The sequence below is a fragment of the Phaseolus vulgaris genome, chromosome 6 (genome assembly GCF_000499845.2).
Source record: "Phaseolus vulgaris cultivar G19833 chromosome 6, P. vulgaris v2.0, whole genome shotgun sequence".
Classification (NCBI taxonomy): domain Eukaryota; kingdom Viridiplantae; phylum Streptophyta; class Magnoliopsida; order Fabales; family Fabaceae; genus Phaseolus; species Phaseolus vulgaris.
Genome location: NC_023754.2, coordinates 3,716,269 through 3,744,011, shown reverse-complemented (window position 1 = coordinate 3,744,011; position 27,743 = coordinate 3,716,269). Strand labels below are relative to the sequence as shown.

Below are 27,743 nucleotides of genomic sequence, written 5' to 3'. Positions count from 1 at the left end.
TTTATGTTAAATATAAGGATCAAAATCAAGACTTAATTGATCAGATAGAATTAAGCAACAAACATGAAACAAAAATACCAAGAACAAGTAGAAAATAAAATATTATATATATATATATATATATATATGTATCACCAAAATACATTTGAACAAAGTAGATTACATTAAATTTCGTTGGAAAACACTTAGCCACTCATGATAGTTCCTCCAATCTTCATTCTTAATTTGATTTGCATAAGAAGGACTGATCTGAGCAGATTCTTCTCCTGAGATCATAGTCTTCTTCTCTTCCTCTCACTAATTTCTCCCTATAATCGTCACTTCTTTTTCACCGCCCCTGTTTTAACTTTGTTCCAGAATTTATTTAATCAAGTTTAGTTCAAGCGAGCCAATCTAGCTTAGGCTAGATCATTCGGTGTTGTTTTAGCTTGGGCGAGCAATTCTAGCCTGAGCTAGACTAGTACTGCAGAATTAATTTAATTTGGATAATTTTAGCCTAAGCTAAATCTTCTAGCTTGAGCGAGATGTTTCCTTTATATTTTTCTTTTTTACTTCTTCTTGGGATCCAATTAAGTCTTTGTTTTCTTTCTTTTAATGCTTCATATTCATATGAAATTTACACAAGAATTGAGATTAAATTTCTTCATTTGTTTCCTGGTTCAAAATATATAATCGGATTCAATAATTCTCAGATTAGGATATTTTTCTTACATTAAGCAACAATTAAGTTCTAAAGTGTTCAATTTTCTCAATCATAAAAACTACACATTGGCACTTATCAATTTCTCCCCAACCTAGAATCTTGCTTGTCCTCAAGCAAAGTAATTGAATCCCAAAAAATAAAAGTTCATTCCTCCCCATAGAACCTTAAAAATAAAATCTATAGTTCAATATCGGAACAACTTCATGAAAAGAGTACAGGATAAATCAACAAAAAAAATTATGGTGTTTCGTATCAATTCAAACTAAGACATGATAAGAATGTATTCAATTTCCAAGGTAAACAATTGTTACTCTTTACTTAGAATCAGACTAAGGAATTTCCCTCTTCATTCCTCACTCGTGCTCACTCGTGAGTGTTTTTCCTCTCTTTTCAATGATTTCTAAGTTAATTTAAGGTTTCCCTTCAATTCCAGTTGATTACAAACACTTTTACAAACATAGATCTTGAGGTCTTTTTTCAGGTTGTGATGAGGTTGGGTTACAAAGAAAATTTGGTTTTTCCAGGATAACAAAATGCTCACTTAACAAAAGATTAACATATTTGCTATTCAATTTCTAAATGTGTTATCCATTATCCTTTCCAGATTCATCCACATTGCTTCCTTTTTATTCTTGTAATTCTCTTTCCTTTTTTCTTTTTTTATAAAAGAGAATGAGAATGTGGATTACTTTGTAATCCTTTTTTTTTCTCCAAATCCCATAAGCCATACCAAATCCAATTCTTCTAATTGTAGAAATTTGAATTGCACATATGCTCTCCTTTTGTTAGCATACCACAGGGTAGGACAATATATGTATATAAGAAGTTAGGGTGCAATAAAACAATTTTTAGCTAAAAAAGTGTTATTTTTCTGCACATTTCGTTATATACTGCAAATGTTAGCTGTTTGGCCCTGAGTTTTCTCTCATCCAACTCTATTAAACATGCCTCAATCATCTCCATGTTTGATTTTGTGATGCAAATTGGGTAGAAAATTAGGCAACCTCAATTAACTCTTCACTAGTGAAAATCTCTCGAACTGTTTAAAGGTTTCACACTCTCACTTGGTTGGCTAATTTAAATTCCTCATTTGTTCTTAGTCATTGCTTTCAACTGTTTAACTTGTTCCAACTTTTATACATTACTATCCTATCATTCCTAGATTTGAGTGATGGTTTCAGCCACAACTTTTTTTCAGATTTAGTCCTTGATCAATCCATTTGATTGTTCTAATTTAGAACTGGGATTTGATTTTTCCAAAAAAAATACTATTATCTATCTATGTACAAAATTTCACAAAACATACAAATTTAGACAATATTACTAATCTTAAGTTTGCAATCAACAAAAGTTCAAGTAAGAAATATTAAACTAAACTACTAAAGTCAATTTACTAAATTAAACTACTTAAACTAAATTAATACTGAAATTAAAGTTAAACAAAATGATAAAATCAGTTTTCTGTTCATTGTGCATGAGAAATATTAATCTCCTCTTGCGATTTTGTTCCTCTCTGTGAAAAAATCATCATTATGAAATTGATTTGAATGTTCATCATCTGTTGTTGTTGCTATAGATGGTCCAACTCCCATTTCTGATGTATCTTCAACTCTAGTCCCAACTCCAAACATTCCTGCCTCCCCTGAAAAGTTGTATTTGTCCCCAGGCCAGGATAAATAATCATTAAATTTAATGGGTGTCATCCATGAATTATTTTGACCTTGAGTAGAACCATGGTAGAGGCCTTGTTGGATCTTTGAGTTTGTAGCAATTTGGGAATGAAACCATAAAATGAAGATTTGCTTGAATGGAAATGGCAACACACTTGATTGGAAATGATTGAATGAAAATGGCAATGAGAATGTCTTTGAAGAAGATAAATTTATACATATAGTACTTACCTTGATAATGGAAATTTAGATGAAATGCTTGAATGAGTATGAAAACTTTGGGAAAGAAGTTTTAAAACTGAGAGCACTTGACTGAAAAGGAGATAGTGCGCAGGCTTTTTGAATGGGATTTTAAAATGGTGCAATTAAACACTAGCCTAGGATAGGTCTTTTTAGCTCAGGCTAAAATTTGACAAAGAACAACACATTTTTCTAGCTCAAGCTAGATCAGTTTAGCTCAAGCTAAAATTTGGTCGAAAGCAACAAATTTATCTAGCTCAAGCTAGGCCTTTTTATAGAGTTTTCTAGCTCAGACTAGGTCATTTTAGCTCAGGCTAAACTTGCAGAATAAAATTTCTTTATTTTTTTCATATTTAGCTTAGGCTATAAGAACCCAGCTTAAACTAAAATTACCCTACAATGAAATTTTCTTAAAAATTTACAGTTTGTCTTTGTCATTAGTTTCAAACCTTTTTAAGCTTTCTTTCATCCATTCATTTCACCTAACATTTCAATCCAACATGACCATTTCAAAAATCAAAATGTTTTTAAAGACATAAAAAATTAAAACATACTACTGAATAAAAAAAATTAAAGACACACTTCAAAATAAAACACTGGGTTGCCTCCCAGTAAGCGCTCGTTAACGTCATATAGCTTGACGTTTGATTAACGTCATTAAAGGTTCAACAACAATCTTATCCATTCTGAAACATTCTTTCTGATCATTTGAATATTTCATTGTTTCAAAAACATTAAAGCATAGTTCTTCATCTTAAACACAAACCTTTAACCTTCCTTTGTCTACATCAATTATAACTTTGGCATTTTTCATGAATGGCTTTCCCAATATTAAAGGTACTTCAACATCTTCTTCAATATCCATAACAACAAAATTTACTGGTAATAGAAATTTGTCTACCTTTACCAACAAATCTTCAACTATTCCATGTGGATATTTGATTGATCTATCAACCAACTGCAAAGTCATTCTTTTTTGTCTCACTTCTACATCTCCAATTTTCTTTGACATTGATAAAGGCATCAAATTAATACTAGCTCCAAGATCCAATAATGTCTTTTCAATAGTGAGTTTTCCTATGGTAACTGGCAGAGTGAAACTTCAAAGATCTCTAGATTTCTGTGGCAATGATACAAACAATTATCTATTCACAAAGAAAACAAAATATTCACAATACTCAATAAGTTATACTTTAGAAATTCTTAAAAGAACTTGTTCCCCGACAACGATGCCAAAAACTTGTTGAATTATCCCGACAAGTATACCGAATCAACTGTAATATAGTACTATTTAAAGTACGAATGGAGAACCCATAGGGAACAATTCTAATTAAAAAGTTTTTTTATAAAACTCATCAAGTATATAAAATAACTGTAGAAATAAAAGCATTGACCATTAAGATGATCTCCCCGACAAAAATCACACTTCAAAGCCTGATTCTAAATTGAAGGAGAATTTAGTGCATGTAACTGCTGAGGCAGTTTTGACATTTGCTTGGTTAATGCCTCAATTTGCAGAGTCAAAATCTTATTTTGTGCTAAAATTGCATCTAAAGTACTAAGATTCAGCACCCCCTTCTTTTGCATTGTATGTCTATCGTGTTGAGCTTGGTAATTTGTTGAGGCTAAAGCATCAATGATTCTTGTAGCTTGTTATGCATCAACAATCATCATTGTACCTCCTGCTGCAGCATCCAAGATCATTTTAGTATCGGGCCTTAAACCATTGTGGAATATTTTCAACTGACCAATATCCTCAAAGCCATGATTAAGACACCTTCTTAACATTACTTTAAAACGTTCCTAAGCTTCACAAAAGGGTTCATCTTGCCCTTGGCTGAATATGGAGATATTAGACTTAGCCTTGATATACCAAGAAAGTGGGAAGAATTTATGTAGGAATTTCTCTTCTACATCCTTCCAGCTACTTAGACTCTGGTTTGAATGAGACTCTAACCATTCTTTTGCCTTGCCTGCAAGTGAGAAAGGAAATAGACGCAAATAAACATATTCAATATCATTTTCCTTGAAGCCCATGGTACCAACCAACTCATATAATATGGATAGATGAGTATAAAGGTCTTCATGATCCATTTCAGTGAATTGATGAGTGTTAGTTGAACTAAGAAGAAAATGGCTTCATTTCTAATGATTTGGTGGCAGAAGGTATGGCTATGCTGGAGAAATGTCTCGGTCCTTGTTGCATTTCATAGTCTCTCAATGTCCTTCTAGGTGGATTTTATCTATTATCAGCCATTTGTAACTCTGTTTGATTGTGTGACTTGAGAATGTTGGAAGATTCTCCTTTTTCTTATCCTTGCTTCTTCTTTTCTTTTCTCTTATTGCTCTGATTTCTTCTAGCTGTCTTCTCAATTTCTTGGTCAAATTTCAATTGATCTTCAGGAACATGTCCTCTTAATAACATATATCTAAGACAACCCAAACCAGGATTAACACAGGACAAAAGAATAAGATCTAAACAATTATCTATTCACAAAGAAAACAAAATATTCACAATACTCAATAAGTTATACTTTAGAAATTCTTAAAAGAACTTGTTCCCCGGCAACGATGCCAAAAACTTGTTGAATTATCCCGACAAGTATACCGAATCAACTGTAATATAGTACTATTTAAAGTACGAATGGAGAACCCATAGGGAACAATTCTAATTACGAAGTTTTTTTATAAAACTCATCAAGTATAGAAAATAACTGTAGAAACTTGTTCCCCGGCAACGATGCCAAAAACTTGTTGAATTATCCTGACAAGTATACCAATCAACTGTAATATAGTACTATTTAAAGTACGAATGGAGAACCCATAGGGAACAATTCTAATTAAGAAGTTTTTTTATAAAACTCATCAAGTATAGAAAATAACTGTAGAAACTTGTTCATAACCAAATTATCACTTTTACCAGAAATAACTCAAATTTTATGATTTGATTCAACAAGTAACGAAACTAACTTATCAAATATAGATAAAAAAATACTTGGGATATAATTGATTCTATCCCAATCATTTGTATTTCAGAATAATAGAATATATAATATTCAAAACTACTTATTCTTGATGCTTAATTTAAAGTCATTCACCTTGATTCCTCAGAGATGAAAGTCATAAGATGATTTCTCAAACATTGATTCCTCAGATATCTTACAAATCATTCAGCTTTATGAACAAAATTATGATGCAATTAATAACTTGAAATTTATTCCTAGTTTTACAAGTTATCAAGTATTTTCGTCTATTTCAAATCCTTAAAAATACTTTTATGTTAAATTTAAGGATCAAAATCAAGACTCAATTGATCAAATAGAATCAAGCAATAAGCATGAAACGAAAATATCAAGAACAAGTAGAAAATAGAATATTATATATATATATATATATCACCAAGAATACATTTAAACAGAGTAAATTACATTCAATCCCAAGTTAGAAAGTACTTAGCCACTCATGATAGCTCCTTCAATCTTCATTCTTGATCTGATTTGCATAAGAATGGCTAATCTTAGCAGATTCTTCTCTTGAGAATAGAGTCTTCTTCTCTTCCTCTCATTAAGTTCTCTATAAAATCCTCACTTCTTTTTCACCTCCCCTAATTTAACTTTGTTCCAAAATTTATTTAATCAAGTTTAAATCAAGCGAGCCAATCTAGCTTAGGCTAGATCATTCGGTGTTGTTTTAGCTTGGGCGAGCAATTCTAGCCTGAGCTAGATTAGTATTGCAAAATTAATTTAATCTGGATAATTTTAGCCTGATTTAAATCTTATAGCATGAGCGAGATGCTTCCTTTATATTTTTCTTCTTTACTCCTTCTTGGGATCCATTTAAGTCTTTGCTTTCTTTCTTTTAATGCTTCATATTCATACGAAATTTACACAAGAATTGGGATTAAATTTCTTCATTTGTTTCCTAGTTTAAAATATATAATCGAATTCAATAACTCTCAAATTAGGGTAATTTCTTACATTAAGCAACAATTAAGTTCCAAAGTGTTCAATTTTCTCAATCATAAAAACTACACATTGGCACTTATCAATTCATCCAACCGACGAGCAGGAGTTCACATAGATCTACACAAACGGAACGGTACCCATCCAGGGAGAAATGAAGGGAACCATATCCTCGGCTGGTCGAGACATTAATTGATCATGTCGCCAAAGGACGATCGACATCCTTGAAAAGAACAACAACAACAAAGTTGATATGATTGGAATTGGCACAAGACAAGGTACAACACAATAAGAAGGCTTAAGGATAGTTCAATAGAGGACATAGCCTTCCAAATAAAGAGCAAAACTCATAAAAATCATGAGTGTCATATCCTTATACATAAATATAGGGCGAAAATGGAAAGCAAAACAAGATCAACACATGAACACAAGTAGAACACAATATAGAACAATTAAACCAATTAAAACAACAAATAACACATATGAACCGATTGAAAGGAGAATTAAATGTTGGAAATAAAAGGAAACACAAGAGAAACAAGAACAAACGATGGAAATTAAAGAACAACACCTAAAAAGACAAACTACCGATTGGAATTGCTAAAAACATGGAAATGGAGATGGAAGAAAGAAGGAAATTAATTGGATGAAGAATTGAAGGAGATGGACACGCCACTTGGATGGTGAAAGGTCCAAGATGAGTGCTAGTTGCCGCCACTTGAAGCCCTTCAAAGCTCACAAGATAAGACTTAGTGAAGGAGATCAAATCTCTCACAATTCTCTCTCAATTTGAGTAGAATTTTCTTTCTTCAATTTCTAATTCTGAATTTACATGAGCATGGCACCTCTATTTATAGTTTGAGGGTGCTGAAATTTATGTGGGAAAATTCAAATGAAACTCATTTGAAATTGCCACAAAAAACAAGTCACATGGAAGGTGCGACTTCACATGGGAGGTGTGACTTGGTTTCTTTATTTGACACCTCCTTAAACTATATCTACACCTATTCTTTATGTCACATGGAAGGTGTGACTTTGTTTTGTACATTAGTACCCCTTATTTAATATCTACACTTCTCTTTTAATGTTTTACTAAAACTACACAAAAGTAATTACAAAAAGAGTCATCAAATGATGCTCATTTATTTAATGCTTGTGCCCTTGCTCTTATTATCTTTTTTAGGCATGATGGATGTTCATGTGTTGGCTTGGGCCTCACTGTGGGCTTTGGCTTTGGGCTTGGGCCTTCATATTAAAAACACTAATAGGAAGAACTTCATGTGTTGTGGTCCTTGACCATTCCTCCTATTGATGCCATCTTTAAATGCTTGTTGAGATGACCCTTCAAGTATAACATCCTTGGTCATCTTCATGTATTTTTTATTCTCATCATGCTCCCCAGGCGCGAAAGAATTTGTCCCCGAGTTTAGTATGCCTGCAAATAACAGAGTAAGTTTGCGCACATTAGTTGGAGAATGTATGGGTGAAACAAACTTATTATCTTTAAGGTTACGGAGATTATATGGTTGAATTCTAGCGGCAAGACATGTTTGGAAAGAAGATTTTGGGATGAAATAGTTAGTGAAAAACCCTCTTAAAAGGTGAGAACTTTTAGGAGGGTTTGGAATAGCATCCCTAAACTTCTTAGACAAAATGTCAAGTACTTAGAATGTTTAGAAAATGAAAAATATAAGGAAGGAAAACACCTTGGAGGTGAAGGAATGAGACCCATTGTATCTTGGCCTTCTTTTTCTCTTTCAATTTCTCTTTTGGATTTTGTTTTATGGTGGTCTTGTTTTATCTCATTTAACAATATGGTTTCTTTAAATGGACATTTGGCAGCGATGTGCCCAAAACTTAAACATTTAAAACATTTTGTTTTTGAAGTTTTGGTGGGTGACTTAGGGGTAGAAGGATTTTTGGTAGAAACTTTTGGTTTAGAAGTGGGTTGGTTTGAGAAATTGGAAGGATAAGTTTTTGTAGAAATTTTGTTTGCATCCTTCCTAGAAGATTTGTAGAAACCATCATCATGAATATTTTTGAAAGTTGTTTTCAAAAGGTGTGATTCCACCTTGATGGCTAGGTGAACCACTTTTTTTAAAGAAGAGTACTCATGTAATTTTACAAAATCTTTAATTTCTCTTCTTAAACCACTTACAAACCATTTTATTTTTGACTCTTCATTAGCATGCATATTCATTTTAGTCAAAGTTGTTTCAAAATCTTTAAAGTATTCATCTACTGACCTATGTCCTTGAGGAAGCCTTTGGAACTTCAACAAGTGTTCCTTCCTAGAAGGAGGAGGAACAAACCTCGCGCGCATGCATGCCTTTAAATTATAACAAGATACCACAGGCGGCCTCTTGTTTATCCCAATGTCCAATACAAGATGGTGCCACCAATGTTTGGCATAGTCTAAGAAAACTAAGGAAGCTAACCTAACCTTTTCGTCTTCGGTGACCTTATACACATGAAAAATATGTTCAACCTTAGCTTCCCAATCTAAATACAAAGAAGAGTCATTGGACCCATGAAAACCAGGTAACTTTACAAAATTAAAAGAATCTTGTGATTGTGGTTGATATTGAGGACGCTTTTTGGAAAAATGGTGCATACTCCATTCGTCCATATCTTGATGTTTTTGTCATGCTTTAGCTTCTTCTAATCTTTGCAATCTTTTGGCAAGTTGGCTAATTTATTCATCTTTATGGACAATTTGCTTCCTAACCTCCACAAGTTCTTCCAAGAGATGAGCTTTGTGATTTTTAGTTTTGGAAGATGCACCACTTGAAATATGATCCATAGCACCAAACAAACACAAAACACAAAGAACAAACAATTAAATAAAACTTGTTATCAAATAAAGCAAAAGAAAGCTTGTTGTAATAGGCCACGAATTTCACTCAAACCACTCCAAGAAAATATATCCTGTCCTTAACCACGTCTCCTTGTGGATTGGATGAGCTTCAAGTGAAATATTTCAAAGCAAACTACACTTACTCAAAGAAGAAATCACCACAAAACTTTAGGAAACAAGAAAGACAAGCAAGAAAAGGTGTAAACAAGAAATAGCTAAACCAAAAACAGAATTCAAGATATGACAAAACTTGGAAAAGAATATGAAATGAAAAAGACAAGCAAGAAAATAAGACACTCAATGAAAATCTAGCACACAAAGAATCCTAAAGAATAGTACTAGAATAGATTAAGATAACCAAAAAATAGTACTACTGGAGTTTATGTAAAAACTATGCATGACTTAAAATATTTAACTAGAACTGGATAAAGGAAACTCAAATTTGAAATTTAAACCACTGAAAATTCAAGATGTTAGCTCAAAATAGGCACTGGAATCACACAAAAACAATGCACCAATTAATTGTGATAATTTTTTCAAAATCACTGCCACTCACTATTTTTCCCGTGCCAGAATTGCACTTTGTACGTATTTGATTTATCATTTTTTTTACTTTGAATTTTGATACACTTCTCTTTTTCACTCTTTTATAACACTTCAAACTACCAAAATCCAAAGTTTCAGAATTTTTCTCCAACAGAATTAATTTTTATAAGCAATTTCAGTCAGCACAAAAACTGGAAAACAGAGAAACCTATGCTGGAATTAAAGAACAAAATTAAGAAACTTCAAAGACACAAAAGAATTGATGTATAGAACTTGTATAGAACTAATACACAAACATGAACTCAAATCTAAAAAAGAAAAATGCACCAAAGGATAAAAAGAAAAACTAGAATCATAAAATTGTACTCAAATAAAATCAATCAACCAAAATTAGCAATAAAAGTACTACAAGGAATTGATGACATTTAAGGACAAACATGAGTAGACAAAACATATATGGATTCAGAAACAAAAAGACTCAAACAAAATGAATTTGTACCAATTAAAACAGCAAGAAAGACACAATTAACGCAAAAAAACAGAATTACTAACACAAAAACAGAATCATAGTGTCAATCAACTAAAAAAAAAATTGCACACAACCATAGCTCTAGATACCACGTGATATGATTTGAATTGGCACAAGATAAGGTACAACACAATAAGGAGGCCTAAGGACAGTTCAATAGAGGACATTGCCTTCCAAATAAAGAGCCAAACTCATAAGAATCATGAGTGTCATATCCTTATACACAAATATAGGGCGGAAATGGAAATGAAAGCAAGATCAACACACGAACACAAGTAGAAACACAATATAGAACAATTAAACCGATTAAAACAGCAACTAACACATATGAACCGATTGAAAGGAGAATTAAGTGCTGGAAATAAAAGGAAACACAAGAGAAACAAGAACAAACGATGGAAATTAAAGAACAACACCTAAAAAGACAAACTACCGATTGGAATTGCTAGAAACATGGAAATGGAGATGGAAGAAAGAAGGAAATTAATTGGATGAAGAATTGAAGGAGATGGACATGCCACTTGGATGGTGAAAGGTCCAGGATGAGTGCTAGTTGCCGCCACTTGAAGCCCTCCAAAGCTCACAAGATAAGACTTAGTGAAGGAGATCAAATCTCTCACAATTCTCTCTCAATTTGAGTAGAGTTTTCTTTCTTCAATTTCTAATTCTGAATTTACATGAGCATGGCACCTCTATTTATAGTGTGAGGGTGCTAAAATTTATGTGGGAAAATTTAAACGAAACTCATTTGAAATTGCCACAAAAAACAAGTCACGTGGAAGGTGTAACTTCACATGGGAGGCGTGACTTGGTTTCTTTATTTGGCACCTCCTAAAACTATATCTACACCTATTCTTTATGTCACATGGAAGGTGTGACTTTTTTTTGTACATTAGTACTACTTATTTAATATCTACACCTCCCTTTTAAAGTTCTACTAAAACTACACAAAAGTAATTACAAAAAGAGTCATCAAATGATGCTCATTTATTTAATGCTTGTGCCCTTGCTCTTATTATCTTTTGAGGCATGATGGATGTTCATGTGTTGGCTTGGGCCTCAGTGTGGGCTTGGGCCTCCATATTAAGAACAGTAATAGGAAGAATTTCAAGTGTTGTGTTCCTTGACCATTCCTCCTATTGATGACATCTTTAAATGCTTGTTGAGATGACCCTTCAAGTATAACATCCTTGGTCATCTTCATGTATTTTTATTCTCATCAAGAGTGAATGCCCAAGGTAGGGCGAGCGCTCAAGAAGAGGCACTCGTGAGGTAATAAACACGATTACTAGAGGATTTGCGTGTGGAGGATGTTCAAGCTTTGACTGCAAGAAACATCTAAGGGCCTATTCATTCAATCCACTCAACAACAGTCAGAGACTGACTGAGGATTCCTCCAATAATTTTCACAAATGATGATTTCACCGCTATTGATCAAGTCCAAGACGATCCTATGGTCATAACGGTTGAAATCGAAAAATTTACCATCACCAAAGTCTTGGTAGACCAAGGCAACTCGGTCGATATTCTCTACTAGAAAATCTTCAAGAAAATAAGAATTCCAAAGTCGAAATCCAATCATATGATGATCAGGTAGTAAGTTTTTCTGGTGAACAAGTTGACACGCGTCGATATATTGATTTATATACGACGTTTGGCGAAGAAAAATACCTTTGCAGAACCATTAAGGTCAGATATTTCCTTGTCAGCGTCAATACTTCCTACAACATTTTGCGCGGGCAGTCGTCCATAAATCGTCTCAGGGCAATAATATCAACTTTATATCTCGCCATGAAGTTCCATTTGCTTCAGACTGTTGAACCAAGTGGTGTTCAAGCTTTGAAGAATCCAAACCCTTTGAAGGATGATGAAAGGCTGGTTGTGCTTGCTGTTGCTGAGCTATCTTTTAGATAGGATCTGGGGTAGATTTAATATGTAATTCACTCTTGATTGAATCCAAAGCATAGGCATTCTCAATCTTTTTAAAAGAAAAGTGTTTTTCAAGCTAAGTGAAAAACAACCTGTTGTTTTGTCGAAACAACCGATTGTTTTATACTTAGGTTTTTTAGAAAAGGTTGAAAACTGGTTTTATGGTTGACTTGCTGTCAAAACCAAAAAAACTGATTGATTCGTGGAAACAACCGATTGTTTGTTTTGGTACCATAACAGAAAACTGTTTTTTGCTTTGACTGAGCATTAAATGTTTTTCCAACTGTTTACGCTCTAGTTTTTAATGCTTTGACCAATCTTTAAATGCAATGAATAGTTTGTTAAGATTTAATAACAAACAACAACTTTGAATATATACAGAAAAACATATTTGAGTTTTTCACTGATTTTGCTTAAGAGAAAAGGTTGAGATTGCTTAGAGATTGAGATTGATCAAAGAGTGTGAGCTAAGATTTTCTGCTTGTATTGATTTCAGATTTGTTCTGTAACAAGTGTAATCCTTGTATCTGTTGAAAGAAACTTTGTGTGTGTTGCTAAGAAGTGTTGTGTGTTCTTGAGGGGATTAAGATCAACATTCTTAGTGTTGGTGTGTTTGACCAAGAGAAGTGTGTGTCTTGAGGGGATCAAGGTCACTTCTTTGGTTGTGTTGTAAGTGATCTAGGTTTGATTGCTTAGTGGATTTCCTCAGTGGATTCTGAGAAGACTGGATGTAGCTCTGGGTTTAGAGTGAACCAATATAAATCTCTGTGTGCATTTTCTCTATCCCTTAACTCTTTAAATTCAGTTTTTATATTTGTAAACTGGTATAAACAATCGATTGTTTTTGCGAAACAACCAATTGTTTTTTTGGTGCTGTGCTTTTTGCTTTGTGTTTTGACAAACTGATTTCTTAATCAAGTAATTCTCGAAGTAATTTCATTCTTGGCTTAAATGTTTTCAAAAACCCTTTTTAAACCATTCACCCCCCTCTAGTTTAAAGCCATACATTCTAACACAAACGACGTTGTTATCGTTCATGTCGACCAAAAGGTAGCACGAGAGTGTTATGTTGCAAGTCTGAAAGTCGAACCAACCAATCGACTCTGCTACTATGAATTACCGCGTGGAGGATCTCAAGAATATAGAAGAGGACGGTCCCCAAGATCACGAGGACCGACCAGAGAACAATCTAGGCAACTAAGGTGATGGAGGAGGGCCCAAGCTCACCACACGATGAAAGCCAAGCCTCCAAGACTAGACGGTCTAGCCTATGATGAGGAGCGTCTAGACTCAAAAAGGAGCGTCTAGCCCATGAAGAGGAGCGTCTAGGCCATGATGAGGAGCGGCTACATAAGGAGCGTCTAGGCCATGATGAGGATTCCTTCTAGACCGTCTAGTTTCACATACACATGGGTCAAAGCTACGATTTTGGGAAGAGAAGACCTTTGTAATTGTTACATAAAGGCCCATTAGGGGTGCTTAGTAATTAGAGTAGTGTAGAAAGCATATTTGTGTGAACATTCTAGAAAGACCATGGAGGGGGGGTGAGCATAAAAACTAGACACACCCCTCCCCATGTGCTCATTTGTGCACCCATGTGCCATGTGCACCCATGTGCTTCACATTTACATTTCATTTGGCTAGCATTAGGGTTGCATTATGGTCCTCCTTAGCCTATAAAAGGAGGAGCCTACACCTTGTATTTTCAAGTTTAATTGAGTAAGGTTATGCTGCCATTTTTGTGCACAAGCTTTACTTCTCCTAGAAATCTAGGCTCTAAACTTCAATCCTTTCACCTTCTCCCTTGAGCTGGCCGAACCACTCAAACACCATACTCATCATGCACCTACAAGGCCAACACAACTCCTAGGAGGGTCTTGATCATCTCACCCATTGCTTCCGCACCTTATTTTCTACTTTGATTCAAGAAGAACACATGAAAATGCCATCATAAGGTCTCCCTGAAAGGAATATATGGTTGCCTTGGTAGACCTTTATGCCCGATTGAATGATGCTCGTATTGGACCTAGTAAGGACCTTCGCCTATTACCCTTACGTGATGAAGAGCATACAACGCACATAAGGACATCCTTAAACCCAACCAATAACAAATTAGTAAGTTAAACACTTACTGAAAATCCTGATTTATTTGTCTATACGACCTATGATATGTTAGGGGTTAGTCCGGACGTTATCACACATCACCTTTCAGTGTATAAAGAGGCACGACTAGTCGCCCAGAAGAAAAGAAAGATGGGTGAAGAGAAGCGCAATGAATCACACAACGAAGTCGACAAACTTGTCAAATTTGGCTTCATTAAAAAAGCACAATACACCATATGGATGACAAATGCAGTCATAATTAAAAAATCTAATGGTAAATGGAGGATGTGCGCAAATTATACCGATCTCAACAAGGCTTGTTCGAAAGATGCCTACCATTTTCCAAGCATCGACGGGGCGGCCAGTCACCGTGTTTTGAGTTTCTTAGATTCATACTCTTTATATAACCAAATCTAAATGCACCAAGAGACAAAGAGAAAACAACTTTTATGGCCAACTACTATAACTTCTACTACGAAGTCACGTCGTTCGACTTAAAGAATGTTGGAGCAACCTACCAAAGACTGATGGACCAAACTTTCAAAGGGATGCTCAACCGAAACGTCGAAGTTTACGTTGATGACATAGTTGTTAAATTTGATTCATGCATAACATATCCAAGATCCCAAAGAAGTCTTTAAAGCTCTCATAAATCATGGTATTCCTAGGCTTCATGCTCATCCATCATGAGATCAAAGAAAATCCAGAAAAGTGTAGGGTTATTAATGAAATGAGAAGCTGAGAGAATACAAAAGAAATTCAAAAGCTTATTGGTCGGTTTATTCAGATTTTTACCAGAATTAGCAGAAAAGATTAAGCCCATCATCCAACTTTTGCAGAAAGCAGCAAAATTCAACTAGACACTTGAGTGTGAAGAAATCTTTCTCCACTTGGCAGTTTCTCCGGTCATACAAAAATTGGACACCCAACAACCAATTATTGTATATCTGGCAATATTAGATGAAACAGTTAGCGTGACATGAAGTTGAAAAAGAAGAACGACCAGTTTATTTCATTAGTTGAGTCTTACACAGTGCAGAGGTTTGTTATCAGGTGATTGAAAAGGTACCCCTGACTGCAAGAAGGATGCAAATGTATTTTCAAAAACACCACATTGTAGTCAAGACCGACTATCCTAATATGAAGATCTTAGTTAAACTTGACCTGGTCGGACGAATAACGGTTGAGTTATCTGAATTTCACATCCAATATGAACCAAGGGGAGTAATCAAATCCCAAACCCTAGTTAACCTTATGGTTGAACTCAACCTTAAACCAATCGAGGATGAAAGTCTCCAATGGATCTTACATGTGGATTGCTCGTCCAATTATAAGTCGTGCGGAGCAGGGGTATCCTTGAATGCCCGAGCGGTATCCTCATTGAACAACCATTGAAGTTTGACTTTAGAACATCAAACAATTAGGCAAAATATGAAGCCATCTTGGTCGGGCTTACTTTAGCACATTAGTTAACTTGATGAATGGACTCTCAGCTAGTAGTCAAACTATTTAAAGAAGAATTTGAAGTAAAAGAGTCTTTACTTTAAAAGTGTTATCACCTTGTTATGAATTTGATGTTTAAATTCAAGAAGGTTCAAATTAAACACATATGATGTGAGCATAATGTTAGAGCCGACATGCATTCAAGGTTGACGACTACTAAAAAGAAAGGGTTCCATTGTTCGGTCATCTACGTAGTTCTCAAGAATCCTAGTGTCAACACGAACGAGTGCATGACCATTGGTGAAAAAGAAAAATGGATGACACCCATCAAATGCATATAGAGAACGGTGAATGTGGACCACAAGAGGAGAAAACAATGAGGCAACAGACCGCTCGATTTGTCCTTCTTGGTTGTGATCTCTATGATCGAGAGTACACTCTTCCGTTATTAAAATGTATTTCAACAGATCAATTCGACTATGTCATGCGAAAAATACATAAGAGTGTATGTGCTAGTCACTCGGGAGCACAAATTGTGGCTTCCAAAATGGTTAAAAAATTATTTTGACAATGTTTGGTTGAAAAACAGTCATTTTGAGTTGGTTTTATTAGTTTGCCACTTAGGCATTTTTTGCGATTTTGATGACTAATAAGGTTTAGTTCGAGGAGTGATGAAATTTTTACCTCAAGATTTTTTTACCCTCTTCATGGGAATACATTGAAAGGTTTGGTGAATAAATCGAGTAATCGTGAGTTGGATTGCAACTTAGATGATTTTCGTGTGAAAAATGATGAAATTTTGACCAAATGATTTTTTAGTCTATTCATAAAAAACACCACATATGAGTAAAAAATGATGTTGGGAAGGTTTGGTGAAAAAACCAAGTCATTTTTATTGATTGTACACTTAGGCAATTTTTGTGCAAAGAATTGTGAAATTTTGACCCGAAGAATTTTGAGTCCTATTGATGGAAAAAGATCACTAATGGATAAAAAAAGATTTTGGGAAGGTTTTGTGAAAAAACAAAGTCATCTTGAATTGGTTTTGGTTGGTTTGCCACTTAGTCAATTTTAGTGCTTTTGGTAATTAGTCAAGTTCAGTGCAAGGGGTCATGAAATTTCAACCTCAAGCTTTTCTAGCCTTCTTCATAGAAAAGATATTTGAAAGGTTTGGTGGGAAAACCAAATAATCATGAGTTGGTTTGCTACTTAAATAATTTTCGTGCGAAAAAATCATGAAATTTTGACTATAAGTTTTTTTGCAATGTTGATAGGAAACAACCACAAATGGGTAAAAATGATGTTGGGATGATTTGGTGGAAAAACCAAGTCATCTTGAGTTGATTTTGCCCTTAAGCAATTTTCATGCAAAGAATCATGAAATTTTGATCTAAAGGATTTTGAGTCTTATTGATGTGAAACAACCACAAATGAATAAAAAATAATTTTAAGAAGGTTTGGTGGGAAAACAAAGTCATCTTGAGTTGATTTTGGTTGGTTTGTTATTTAATCAACTAGTTAAGTTGAGTAAAAGGGGTCATAAAAATTAGACATCAAGCTTTTTTTATCCCTTTTCATGCCAAATATGTTTGGAAGGTTTGCTGCGAAAACCAAATAATCATCTATTAGTTTGCAACTTACAATATTTTCGCGAAAAAATAATGAATTTTTAACTAAAAAGTTTTTTAATCGTATTGATATGAAATAATCAGTAAGACATCGCGTCATTTTAAGTATAGTTTGTTCTTAGACAATTTTTGTGCAAATAATCACTAAATTTTGATAAAAGAGTTTTTACCCCTGAAAAATAATCACAAATGAATACAAATTAATTTTAATTTTTTTTAACGATGATAAAACAAATTTAAAATTTTCTCTCTCTTTCTTTTTAAATAACAATATGTTAATTAATGTGGTCTATAATAAGGTGACATTTTAGATGATGAAATAAGTTTTAATTTTTATAATTTTAAATTGTATATAATTTTTTAATTTTTTTTCAGTAGTTCTAAGCAAGGTAGCAAGCAATTAGTCACCACCATTCCTCTCTTCGAATTTGAGTTGATCAGATAAGGTTCTGTTTGGCGTCCTTGTTCTTCTCGGCCATGGCCGAAGCTTCAACAGTCACCTTCTTCTCCACTCTCCTTCCCTCTTTCCGCCCCCACGCCCATGTGTCTCACCGTCCCCTGACCCTCCCACGGAAGCTCCAGGTTCGCTGCTCGGTGTCCGCCGGTGCGACTCCCCAGAACGCAGTGGCTTGGGGATGCGAGATTGAGTCGCTGGAGAGTGCGTCGGCGCTCCAGAGGTGGCTGTCGAAGTCGGGGCTTCCGCCTCAGAAGATGGGGATAGATAGGGTGGAGGTGGGAGAGAGAGGACTTGTGGCTTTGAAGAGCATAAGGAAAGGGGAGAAGCTGCTCTTTGTGCCTCCCTCTCTTGTCATCACTCCCAATTCAGTTACCTCTCTCTTTCAATTCATTCACCCTTTTTCAATTCAAATTTGTTGACACATTCACTAGTAATCTTTGGTTGTTACCATCACTTTTGTTTTTTCAATTGTTTAACCTTTTTAATGAAATTTGTTGGCACATTCACTAGTAATCTTTGCTTGTCACCGTCACTATTGTTTAATCTTTTTTATTCAAATTTGTTGGCACCTACACTAGTAATCTTTGGTTGTTACCATCGCTATTTTTTTTATTCAATTGTTTAGCTATTTTTTTTTTTCATAAGTAGTCATGTTATATATGTAGTTGTATAGAGTTTATGATTTAGTTTCTAAACTTTAAAAGTCATTCATTTTAGTCTTTATGGGTCTGGCTGGACGGACTTTTCCATAAGCACTTTTAGGGGAAAAAAACTAGCTTATAGATGTTCATTAGCAAATTCATAAATATTCTCTCATATTTTCTCTAAGTTTTTATTTTTCAACTCGTGTCTAAGCAAATTTTAGCTTATGTTAAAGCTCGTTTCTGTTTCTATTTTTTATATTTTTCTTTCCTAAAAATGTTTATGGAGAAGGTTGTCTAAACATGCCTTATATGTACCCTTTTAATCCCTTTTTAGGACTTGTTTGGACCATTTTCTCCTTAAACACTTGTGGGGAGAAAAAAAAAAATATTAAACGAGCTTTTCCATAAGCTAAACTAACTTATGCACAAGTTAAAATTAAAAATGTAGAGATGTTATGTGGAACTTTTAAAGATTAGTTTACGTATAAGCTAATTTTAACATATAGAGAAGCTAATTTCAAGTTTTTTTCTTATTTTTCTTCCTTGGAAGTGGTTTTAGAAAAGTTCGTCTAAACACGTTGTTAGTCTCTATTTATAACATTTTTAATCTTTTGAAGTCCCTTCTAGTTAAACTCAGCCACTAAAAGAGATTAAAAGTAGTATGTATAGAAACTAAAAAGAGATTATTTTTAAGCGTAGAGTCATAGAGTCTTCTTAAAGATTATTTACTTAAGTATAGGAATAAAACGAGTAATTAAACCAAAAAAAATTGTAGTGGCTGAAGGTTCTCTGCTATGTATGCAAAATGTATGGGGGAGAGTCATTGTATGCAGTCTTAGAGCGGCTGTTTCTGGATTTGAACCTATGACCAACTGGCCACCAAGGTAAGGTGCAACTTTACTGTTGTGCCACGCTTGCTCTCTTGAAATTATCCATTTATAATGCTATTTAACAATAAGTAAGAGTATGTAATAATTGTGTAAAGAGTATTTACAGTATTATCTAATCGGAAACCTCTTAATCTGATAAGTTTGTTGGCTTTTACCATAATTGTCTTACAAGTCACACCAACAATGACTTCTAATTGATTGACAATGTATATAAATTAAACTCACACAATTTCAACAAAGCTTAAAATAGACATCGTTCACAAGTGTTGGGATATTAAATAAAGATATCTTAATATGAATATAACAATGTTTTATATCATTTAACTTCTTCCTAATTTGTGTGCATATTAGCCTTAGACCTCAATAGATATGGAACGGTTGTAGCTAGTTATTTGGATAAAACTGAGATAATATGGTTTGTCAATTAAAGTTTCCTTAGTGGAATATTTCATCTCAGAAATTAAAATTGGTGTACATTATGTCCAATTTTGATTGAAGAACAGTGTCACAGTATTATGGTACCGTATTTGAGTTTTATCCAAATTATATATACATACTGTATTGTCAGTTCAACAGCATAAATAAGTTCCAAGTTCTCACTAAAATTTGATGCCTTATAAATATGAAGAACAATCTTAGTTGATGTGCATTGCTTGTTATTTTTATGTCTTCTGTTCACTGAAATGTTGTTTTTACTGATATTGGAAATGGAAACTTTTCAAAACTTGGTTGGTTCAGTAAGTGAATCTAGGTATGGTACTTGCTAATATATCTGATTGGTGTGTTTGTGTGTATTCTGGTTGGTAGGAGTGGAGTCACCCTGAAACTGGTGAAGTATTGAAAAGAAATTCAGTGCCAGATTGGCCTTTGCTTGCAACTTACCTCATAAGTGAAGCTAGCCTCATGGAATCTTCAAGATGGAGCAATTATATATCAGCCTTACCTCGTCAACCTTACTCGCTTCTTTACTGGTAGATGAACTGTTCTTATCTTTTGACAGCTTGTCTGGGAAGGATGAGATAAAAGAATATTAATGAGTGAGAAAAGGAAGTTAGGGTTTGAAATGTTTAATAACTTTGCTAAGGACAAAATGATCGAAATGAATGAGGAGATTTTCTTACAATAATTTCTTCAATCTAAAACTTATCAAAAAATGAAATAAAATGAAGACAATTAGAGCATGTCGTGTTTAGTATTCAAACATTATAATTCTTCTAAAAGTATCATTTTGATTTTAATATACAATTGTATGTGGTTTATGCATTACTGTTTTCTTTTCATTCTCCTCTCTTACACCTTTACCAGTGGAGCATTTATGTCATTTCAGGTCCCAAGCAGAACTAGATCTCTACTTGGAAGCTTCGCAGATTAGGGAGAGAGCAATTGAAAGGATTAATAATGTTATTGGAACGTATGGACCCATTGTTTGTACCTTTTATTTCTTCTGGGATTTATTTTGTCACCTTTCTTTTTGGTAGTTAGCCCCATTCTAATGTGTTTTCTTGATTGAATAATCCTGTGTCTTGCCATAATCATTTCCCCTTCCTTCTCTAGATACAATGATTTGAGGCTCAGAATATTTTCCAAATACCCTGATTTATTCCCTGAGGAGGTGATTATCTTACATTAAACACAGCGTGGAAGTTAATAGTTCAGGAAAACTAGTCTTCTGTTTCAGCAAAATACTGATTATCTGAATATGTTATGTGTAACTTTCAGGTGTTCAACATTGAGTCCTTCAAATGGTCATTTGGTATTCTTTTCTCCCGCTTGGTGAGTCAACCGGGTCGTAGGTGAAATGAAACCAAATTAAATTCCATCCTCTTCCTCTTCAGCACAACACAATTATGGTTACTAAGAATTTTCATATTTTCTATATAACTTACACACACAGACTATGCCATACGAATTCATAACAGAGCTGATTTTGAAAGAGACTTGAGGTCCAAAACTAAACAACAAATGCTGAAATGTGTCAGGTCTGAAATAACAGTTCCCAAAATTGCAACATTTGAAAAGTAATCATTGGGAAAATAAATAATTATATTTGCAATATTTGTTCAATTCAAAACTAACTTAACTTTCTTTTCTGTCTTCTTTATTTGTAATCTACTTTTTAATCAATTAATTTGTGGATATTTGGTTGTGCTGTTTCATAGTTAAGACAAATGGTTGTTTGTTGGAACATATCATTGATATTCTTTGTACCATGCAGGTTCGGTTACCCTCAATGGATGGACAGGTTGCCTTGGTTCCTTGGGCTGATATGCTAAATCATAGTTGTGAGGTATGTTGTTTCCCCCAAAAATATAGATTCCTCAAACTTCCTTCATGGGACGTTTAATGATGATTTGTTTTAACTGATCCAGGTGGAGACATTTTTGGACTATGACAAGCAATCAAAGGGAATTGTCTTTACGACAGATCGGCCCTATCAACCAGGTGAGCAGGTAAACATAAATTGGCAGATTTGAATTTGTTAAATTAGATAAACTTTTTCAGAAAACAATAGTCCAAGTAAATGGATACAAATTCCTTTTTCCTTGAAAAATTGCACTGTGCTACATGCATGAGTAAAACAATTAAGCCTCTGCAGTTTGCAATATTTCCTCAAAAGTAAAATATTAATTGATTGGAGTAGTATTTGGAAAGTAATTTGTTTTAAATTTAGGGATTGCAATTGATTGCCTGCATGAAATTACACAGGTGTTTATTTCGTATGGAAAAAAATCAAATGGGGAGCTTTTGCTATCTTACGGATTTGTTCCCAAGGAAGGTGGCAATCCCAGTGATTCTGTTGAGTTGTCACTGTCACTGAAGAAATCCGATGCATCCTACAAGGAGAAGTTAGTACTGTTGAAGAAATACGGATTATCAGCGTGAGTACCTAAAATTTCATAACTATACCTATATGTATAAGGATGAAGTTCCTTGTCTTCTGGTCTGGTAAAATTAGTAGAAGTTCTATCAAAAGATTCACTGCAAACTTTGTATTGATTGGCATTTTTCAGCACATTTTTTATTTCACTCAGGACTGAGGTATTTCCAAAATATAATTTTCTATGTTGTTGAAAACATCATAAAATTTGTACTTTCCATCTTTTTAGCATGTGAATTACTTTGTAGAATTCAAAACGGCCATGGCCGTTTGTTGCATACCTTTTTTCCTGATTAGCTTAGGACTTACTTTTTCAGATGGGAGACATTAATATTTCTTTCTGAGCTGGTATGCCCTTGAGATAGCTTTCTGAAATATACTTGTAATTTAACCGGTCACTAACTTCTGTGTTCTATTGTTATCAGATCTCAGTGTTTTCCTATACAGATTACTGGTTGGCCATTGGAACTATTGGCTTATGCTTATTTAGCTGTCAGTCCTTCAAGCATGAGAGAAAATTTTGAAGAGGTCTGATACTAAAAATCTTTGAGAATTTTCTTTAGATGTTATATAACCCTATGAGTGATTCTTTTAACAGATGGCTGCTGCAGCATCAAATAATACCACCTCCAAGAAGGATTTGAGATATCCTGAAATAGAGGAGCAAGCATTGCAATTCATACTAGACAGCTGCGAGGCAAGCATATCAAAATACAACAAGTTCTTGCAGGCAAGGAAACACTTTAATAAGGAAGCTTAATGTCTTTTAATCGCCATAGTTTAAAAAGTTCATTTATCAAGTTGTGAGCATCAAATCCTAGATCTTTCCCTTTTACCTGCATGGCAATCAAGCGCTGAATATGTTTCTGGCAGGCAAGTGGATCACTGGATTTGGATGTGACTTCTCCTAAACAACTCAACAGAAGGCTCTTTCTGAAACAGCTAGCTGTGGATTTGTCTAATAGCGAGCGAAGGATTTTATTTCGGGCTCAATACGTAAGTTTATAAGCATACATTTTTAAATTTATCCATTACGTAATCCATGTCACAGCAGTTTTTTAAAGCTAAAGTTAGGAACTTGGTTGTATTGTAGCTTCTTTAATCACCCATAGCTTGTTTGATGTACAACCGTTTCTTCTTCACTTTCCACAATAAACCTCCAAGTCCAGATTAGGTTGATACATTCGTTTGTAACTTCACAAATCAACAAAGATAGCATACGACTCTTTCACAATATAATACATGCTTTGGACTAATTCTGGATGCCTTTTAATAATGATTGCAGATACTGAGAAGAAAACTGAGAGACATGAGGGCTGGTGAATTAAGAGCCCTAACAATATTCAACGGTTTCCGGAAATTTTTCCAATGAGGACATTCACTGGTGCATTAGTTTCTGCCCTGATTATCCCTTGCTTTTAAAAAAAAAAATCTTACTCACCCTTGAGCATGATGAACTTTGGTATCACCTAATTGAGAGAAACAGGTCCAGTCTTCAATAGTTATTCATAAATATTGGAAAAGCAAGAGATGAAATAGAAAAGGGAGGAATAATTGTAAAATAGGCTTGTTGTGTATCCATTGATCCAAATATTTTCCTTTTCTTTTTTGTTGTTTATATTTTCAATGTAAAAATCTTGTTTTGACCAGATTAGGTTTTTCCTATGTGGGGCCGAGTTTAGGATGTAGCCTCTCTGGAAAATGATGGAAAATAGGAGACTAGAAAAGAAAAAAAAAAAAGAGAGAGAAATAGAGTAGAAAGTGAAAATATTTAGTTTAGGAAAAAGAAAGTGAAAAAAATGAGAAATGAGTGAAATTTTTGGAATTGTGATTGATTTGAATTTTTTTTTTTTTTTTAAATTGTTAGTTATTTCTTATCATAACAATTAACAAACTACTCCTATCTTAACAATTAAAAAGGGTTAAATATGATACAGGATAAGTAATCACTTGCTATGCATTGAGACAAATGAAACACACTCGTGGGTCTTAAAGAAACATAGTTGCTGAAATATAATAACTAAGAATAATCCATACAATAGTAATAGTTACCAAATAGGAATGGCGACATTAATCCCTGTATATAAAGAAAGTGGTAATCACAATTGTAAAAGTTTAATAAAATCAACCTTTCGGTCATCAAAAGATTAACCATGTACGAAAAGCAAATATGTTAAATTGCAGTAATCCAAGCTAAACAAACTAGCAAGGTCACCGGCAAAGATAACATTAATCTATAGGGAATGTTTTACTCCATAGCGTTTTAGAGTTTTTTCTCAAAATCATTAACTTTTTTAAGAACGTGCCATGTATGGACCTAGAGGGCGTCCTCCTCTTCTTCTCACTGACTTCGTCTTGATCTTGGTCTCAAGTCTCTTCCGGATGTTGTATTTAGACGGGTCTTGATCTTGGGGACGGGGAATGGTGGTATCTATAAAAGGTTTTTCGATGCTCGAAAGTTAAAAGTAATAAATGTGTACCTTGGTTTGACTGTGGTCAACTTATTTAGAGAGTTGTTTTAGACATTCACAGCAACGTGTCTAGATTAGTACATATATCATCGTTAATCCCTGTATTAATATAATAGGGTACGATTTAATTAGTGTAACACATACTTAAACAAAATATTGTTTTAGGTGATCGAGGTGTACTTGGACACATTGTTGAGGTCAACATTGGATGATGTATGGTCTAGACCTTTTTGACCTTATATTGGCAAGGAGTGCTCGGGGCCTCGATCCAAGCATTTTTGTATGGTCAGCTCGATTTTTGGGCAAGTATGGATCCAAAGAGTGGACCATGAGCTCGACCCAAATGCTGGTAAGACAGCTGAAAAAAGATAGTTGAAATAGAAGGAATATTCTGATTGTTTATAATACATATGCTAATTAAATACCAATAAAAGTTGTTGGGAATAAAGTAGTTAGCACCCGAGAATAAAGGTGCATGTGAATATAATGATTTATTGTTGTTAAGCACCCGAGAATAAAGGTGCACGTAAGTCGTATGTTTTTCTGTTATGATTATATGCTTTCTGTTGAAATTATATATTTTTTAAACTGTCCCATTAACATTTGTGATTGAGCCTTTCGACGTGATGAGAAACACCAGACAAGACCCGTTGGGATCCAAAGGAAGCGATGCCCCCACCTTACAACAACTTATGGAGGCCGTGAGGGCCCTCCAAGAGGCGAACGAATAATATCAAAGAGAGCAAGAGCGAGTCCAAGAAGAAGCCAAGGCCGAGCAGGAGTGGCTGTGAGCAGAAGCCCGAGCAGAGCAAAAGTTCCTTCAGGATCGTCTAATGGCAGAAATCGAGGCCTCCCGGATAGTTATGGAGGAACACGCGCAAACTAATGAGGAGTTGCACAAAACTAATGAGGAATTGTGGGAAAGCCTGCACTGACGTGATTGACGTTCCACTAGGGAACGTTCTCCGAACTTGTAAACTAGAGATGACCCCAAGCCATTTTCGTAGCAAATCATGGATGAGCTCATGCCACCTCATTATCTCACACCTAAAATTGCCCTTTTCTCTGGTGTAGAAGATCCTGAAAATCATCTCACGACATTCAAGGCTCTAATGATCATCTTGTTGAAGAAAAGCTTTGATGACTCCAAATCTCCATGAATTGCTTGAAGGCTGATTGTAGCTTAGTTGGATGTGTTATGGGGTAGTTTGAATTGGTTAATTCACTCTTAGTTTGAATCCAAAAGCTGGTTTAATTCAAATCCTTTTAAAAGAGTGTTTTATAAAGAAGGAGAAAAACAACCAGTTGTTTTATCGTTTCAATCGGTTGTTCATACTTAAGGTTTTTGAGATTGGTTTTCGCAGATTTGAACTTGGTTGACTTTGCTATCAAACCAATTCAATCGGTTGTTTCGACAAAACAACCGACTGTTTTTTTAACTGTCTTAACAGAATTATGTTAAGTTTGTTAAATCTGCTTTAAATGATTTGAAAATGATTTGGCTTCTACAATAAATGTTTTCAACTGCTAATTGGAGTATAAATGATCTGTTATACGCTCCTAGCAAAATGCTACAAGATCAGTTTTTGAAATCAAGTTTTTCTCCAAGATTGCTTAAGGCTTTGGATTTTTCTCTAAGAGTGAAGTAGGATTTGCTGTGTACTTTGATTTGATTTGTACTAGGTGTGATCTATCCTATTTCCTCCTTCAATTGTATTTCTAAAAGGAATTGTGTTCACAGAGTCAGAGGGTGTTCTGATTTGTGGTGTGATTGTGTGTGCCAAAGGAAGTGTGTGTTCTTGAGGGGATCAAGATCACTTCTTTGGTGGTTGTGTGTTTGTAATCTAGTTTTTGATTACTTAGTGGATACCCAGAGGTTTCTGGGAACTAGATGTAGCTCTTGGTATAAGAGTGAACCAATATAAAATTGCTTGTGTGATTCTTTCTCTCCCTTAACTCATGTATTTGTTTTTAGTTGTTTTTATTCACTACTGATAAAAACAACCGGTTAAATCGCATAAACAACCGGTTGAATTTCTGGAATTCAACTAAAACTGTTTTCTATCTTGCATTCTTTGATTCCTTTGGCTGTGATTCTTCTTTGATTCTCTTCATACCTTCAAAACTTTTGATAAACATTCAAAAACAATTCATCCCCCTCTTGTTTAAGGCCTACAATTCTAACACATCTATAGAGGATTGGATGTCATCCGATGTAAGATGCTCATGGGTACTTTTACAGGAACAACCCTTTAATGGTTTAGTAGAATTCTGAATGGCCACATCGCCTCTTTCCTTTAGTTCTCCAGGATGTTTAGAGAACAGTTCTCGGCTAATAAGGTCAAATCCCCGAAGTTGTATGACCTTTTCAGTGTTAGACAAAGGAAGGGGGAGACACTAAAAGAATATCTGAATAGATTATGTGCGGTCACGGTAAGGCTTCAAACACACGATGAAGAGGTGATGATTGTCGCCTTTGTACAAGGGATGACAGTAGAACCGTTCAGCGATTAGTTGATCATAAATCCAACGTAGACATTTTTCAATGTACGTGAACGAGTTGTCGTCCACATCGAGGCGGAAGAGGTTGTACTAAGGAAGAATGGAAGTGCGCGCTCAAAACAACCTAGGCCTCGATCCTTAAGGGTCCACGAAACCTCCGTTGAGAAGAGAACGGACTCAAGGTACGTCCCATACATAGCCAAGAGAGATGAGCCCAAGACGAAGGCCAGGGAAGGGACAACAACCAGGCCCAAATTTCGAGTATCCTATAAAGAGATCTTGAGCACGCCA

At 34.6% G+C, this 27,743-nt stretch overlaps 1 protein-coding gene and 1 pseudogene across 1 annotated transcript; both read left to right on the top strand.

Annotated features, from left to right (window-relative positions):
- Positions 1–4,372: 4,372 nt before the first annotated feature.
- Positions 4,373–4,478, top strand: LOC137833773 (small nucleolar RNA R71; annotated as a pseudogene).
- Positions 4,479–17,958: 13,480 nt separating this feature from the next.
- On the top strand, positions 17,959–24,128 carry LOC137830952 (ribulose-1,5 bisphosphate carboxylase/oxygenase large subunit N-methyltransferase, chloroplastic). The gene is made up of 12 exons (XM_068638383.1): positions 17,959–18,435; positions 20,409–20,572; positions 20,929–21,012; positions 21,156–21,213; positions 21,321–21,374; positions 21,817–21,888; positions 21,971–22,051; positions 22,308–22,480; positions 22,905–23,007; positions 23,078–23,209; positions 23,353–23,475; positions 23,765–24,128. Exons 1-12 carry the CDS (start codon positions 18,088–18,090, stop codon positions 23,849–23,851), a joined length of 1,479 nt encoding a protein of 492 aa, XP_068494484.1. The 5' UTR covers positions 17,959–18,087; the 3' UTR covers positions 23,852–24,128.
- The last annotated feature ends 3,615 nt before the right edge of the window (positions 24,129–27,743 follow it).

What these genes read in the sequence shown, in the direction of transcription:
- LOC137830952 (XM_068638383.1), top strand. Translation starts at nt 18,088, where the DNA reads ATGGCCGAAGCTTCAACAGTCACCTTCTTCTCCACTCTCCTTCCCTCT. An exon ending in AAGAAATACGGATTATCAGC is followed by an intron (nt 22,481 to 22,904) that starts GTGAGTACCTAA and finishes TATTGTTATCAG; the next exon opens with ATCTCAGTGTTTTCCTATAC. An exon ending in TGAGAGAAAATTTTGAAGAG is followed by an intron (nt 23,008 to 23,077) that starts GTCTGATACTAA and finishes TTCTTTTAACAG; the next exon opens with ATGGCTGCTGCAGCATCAAA.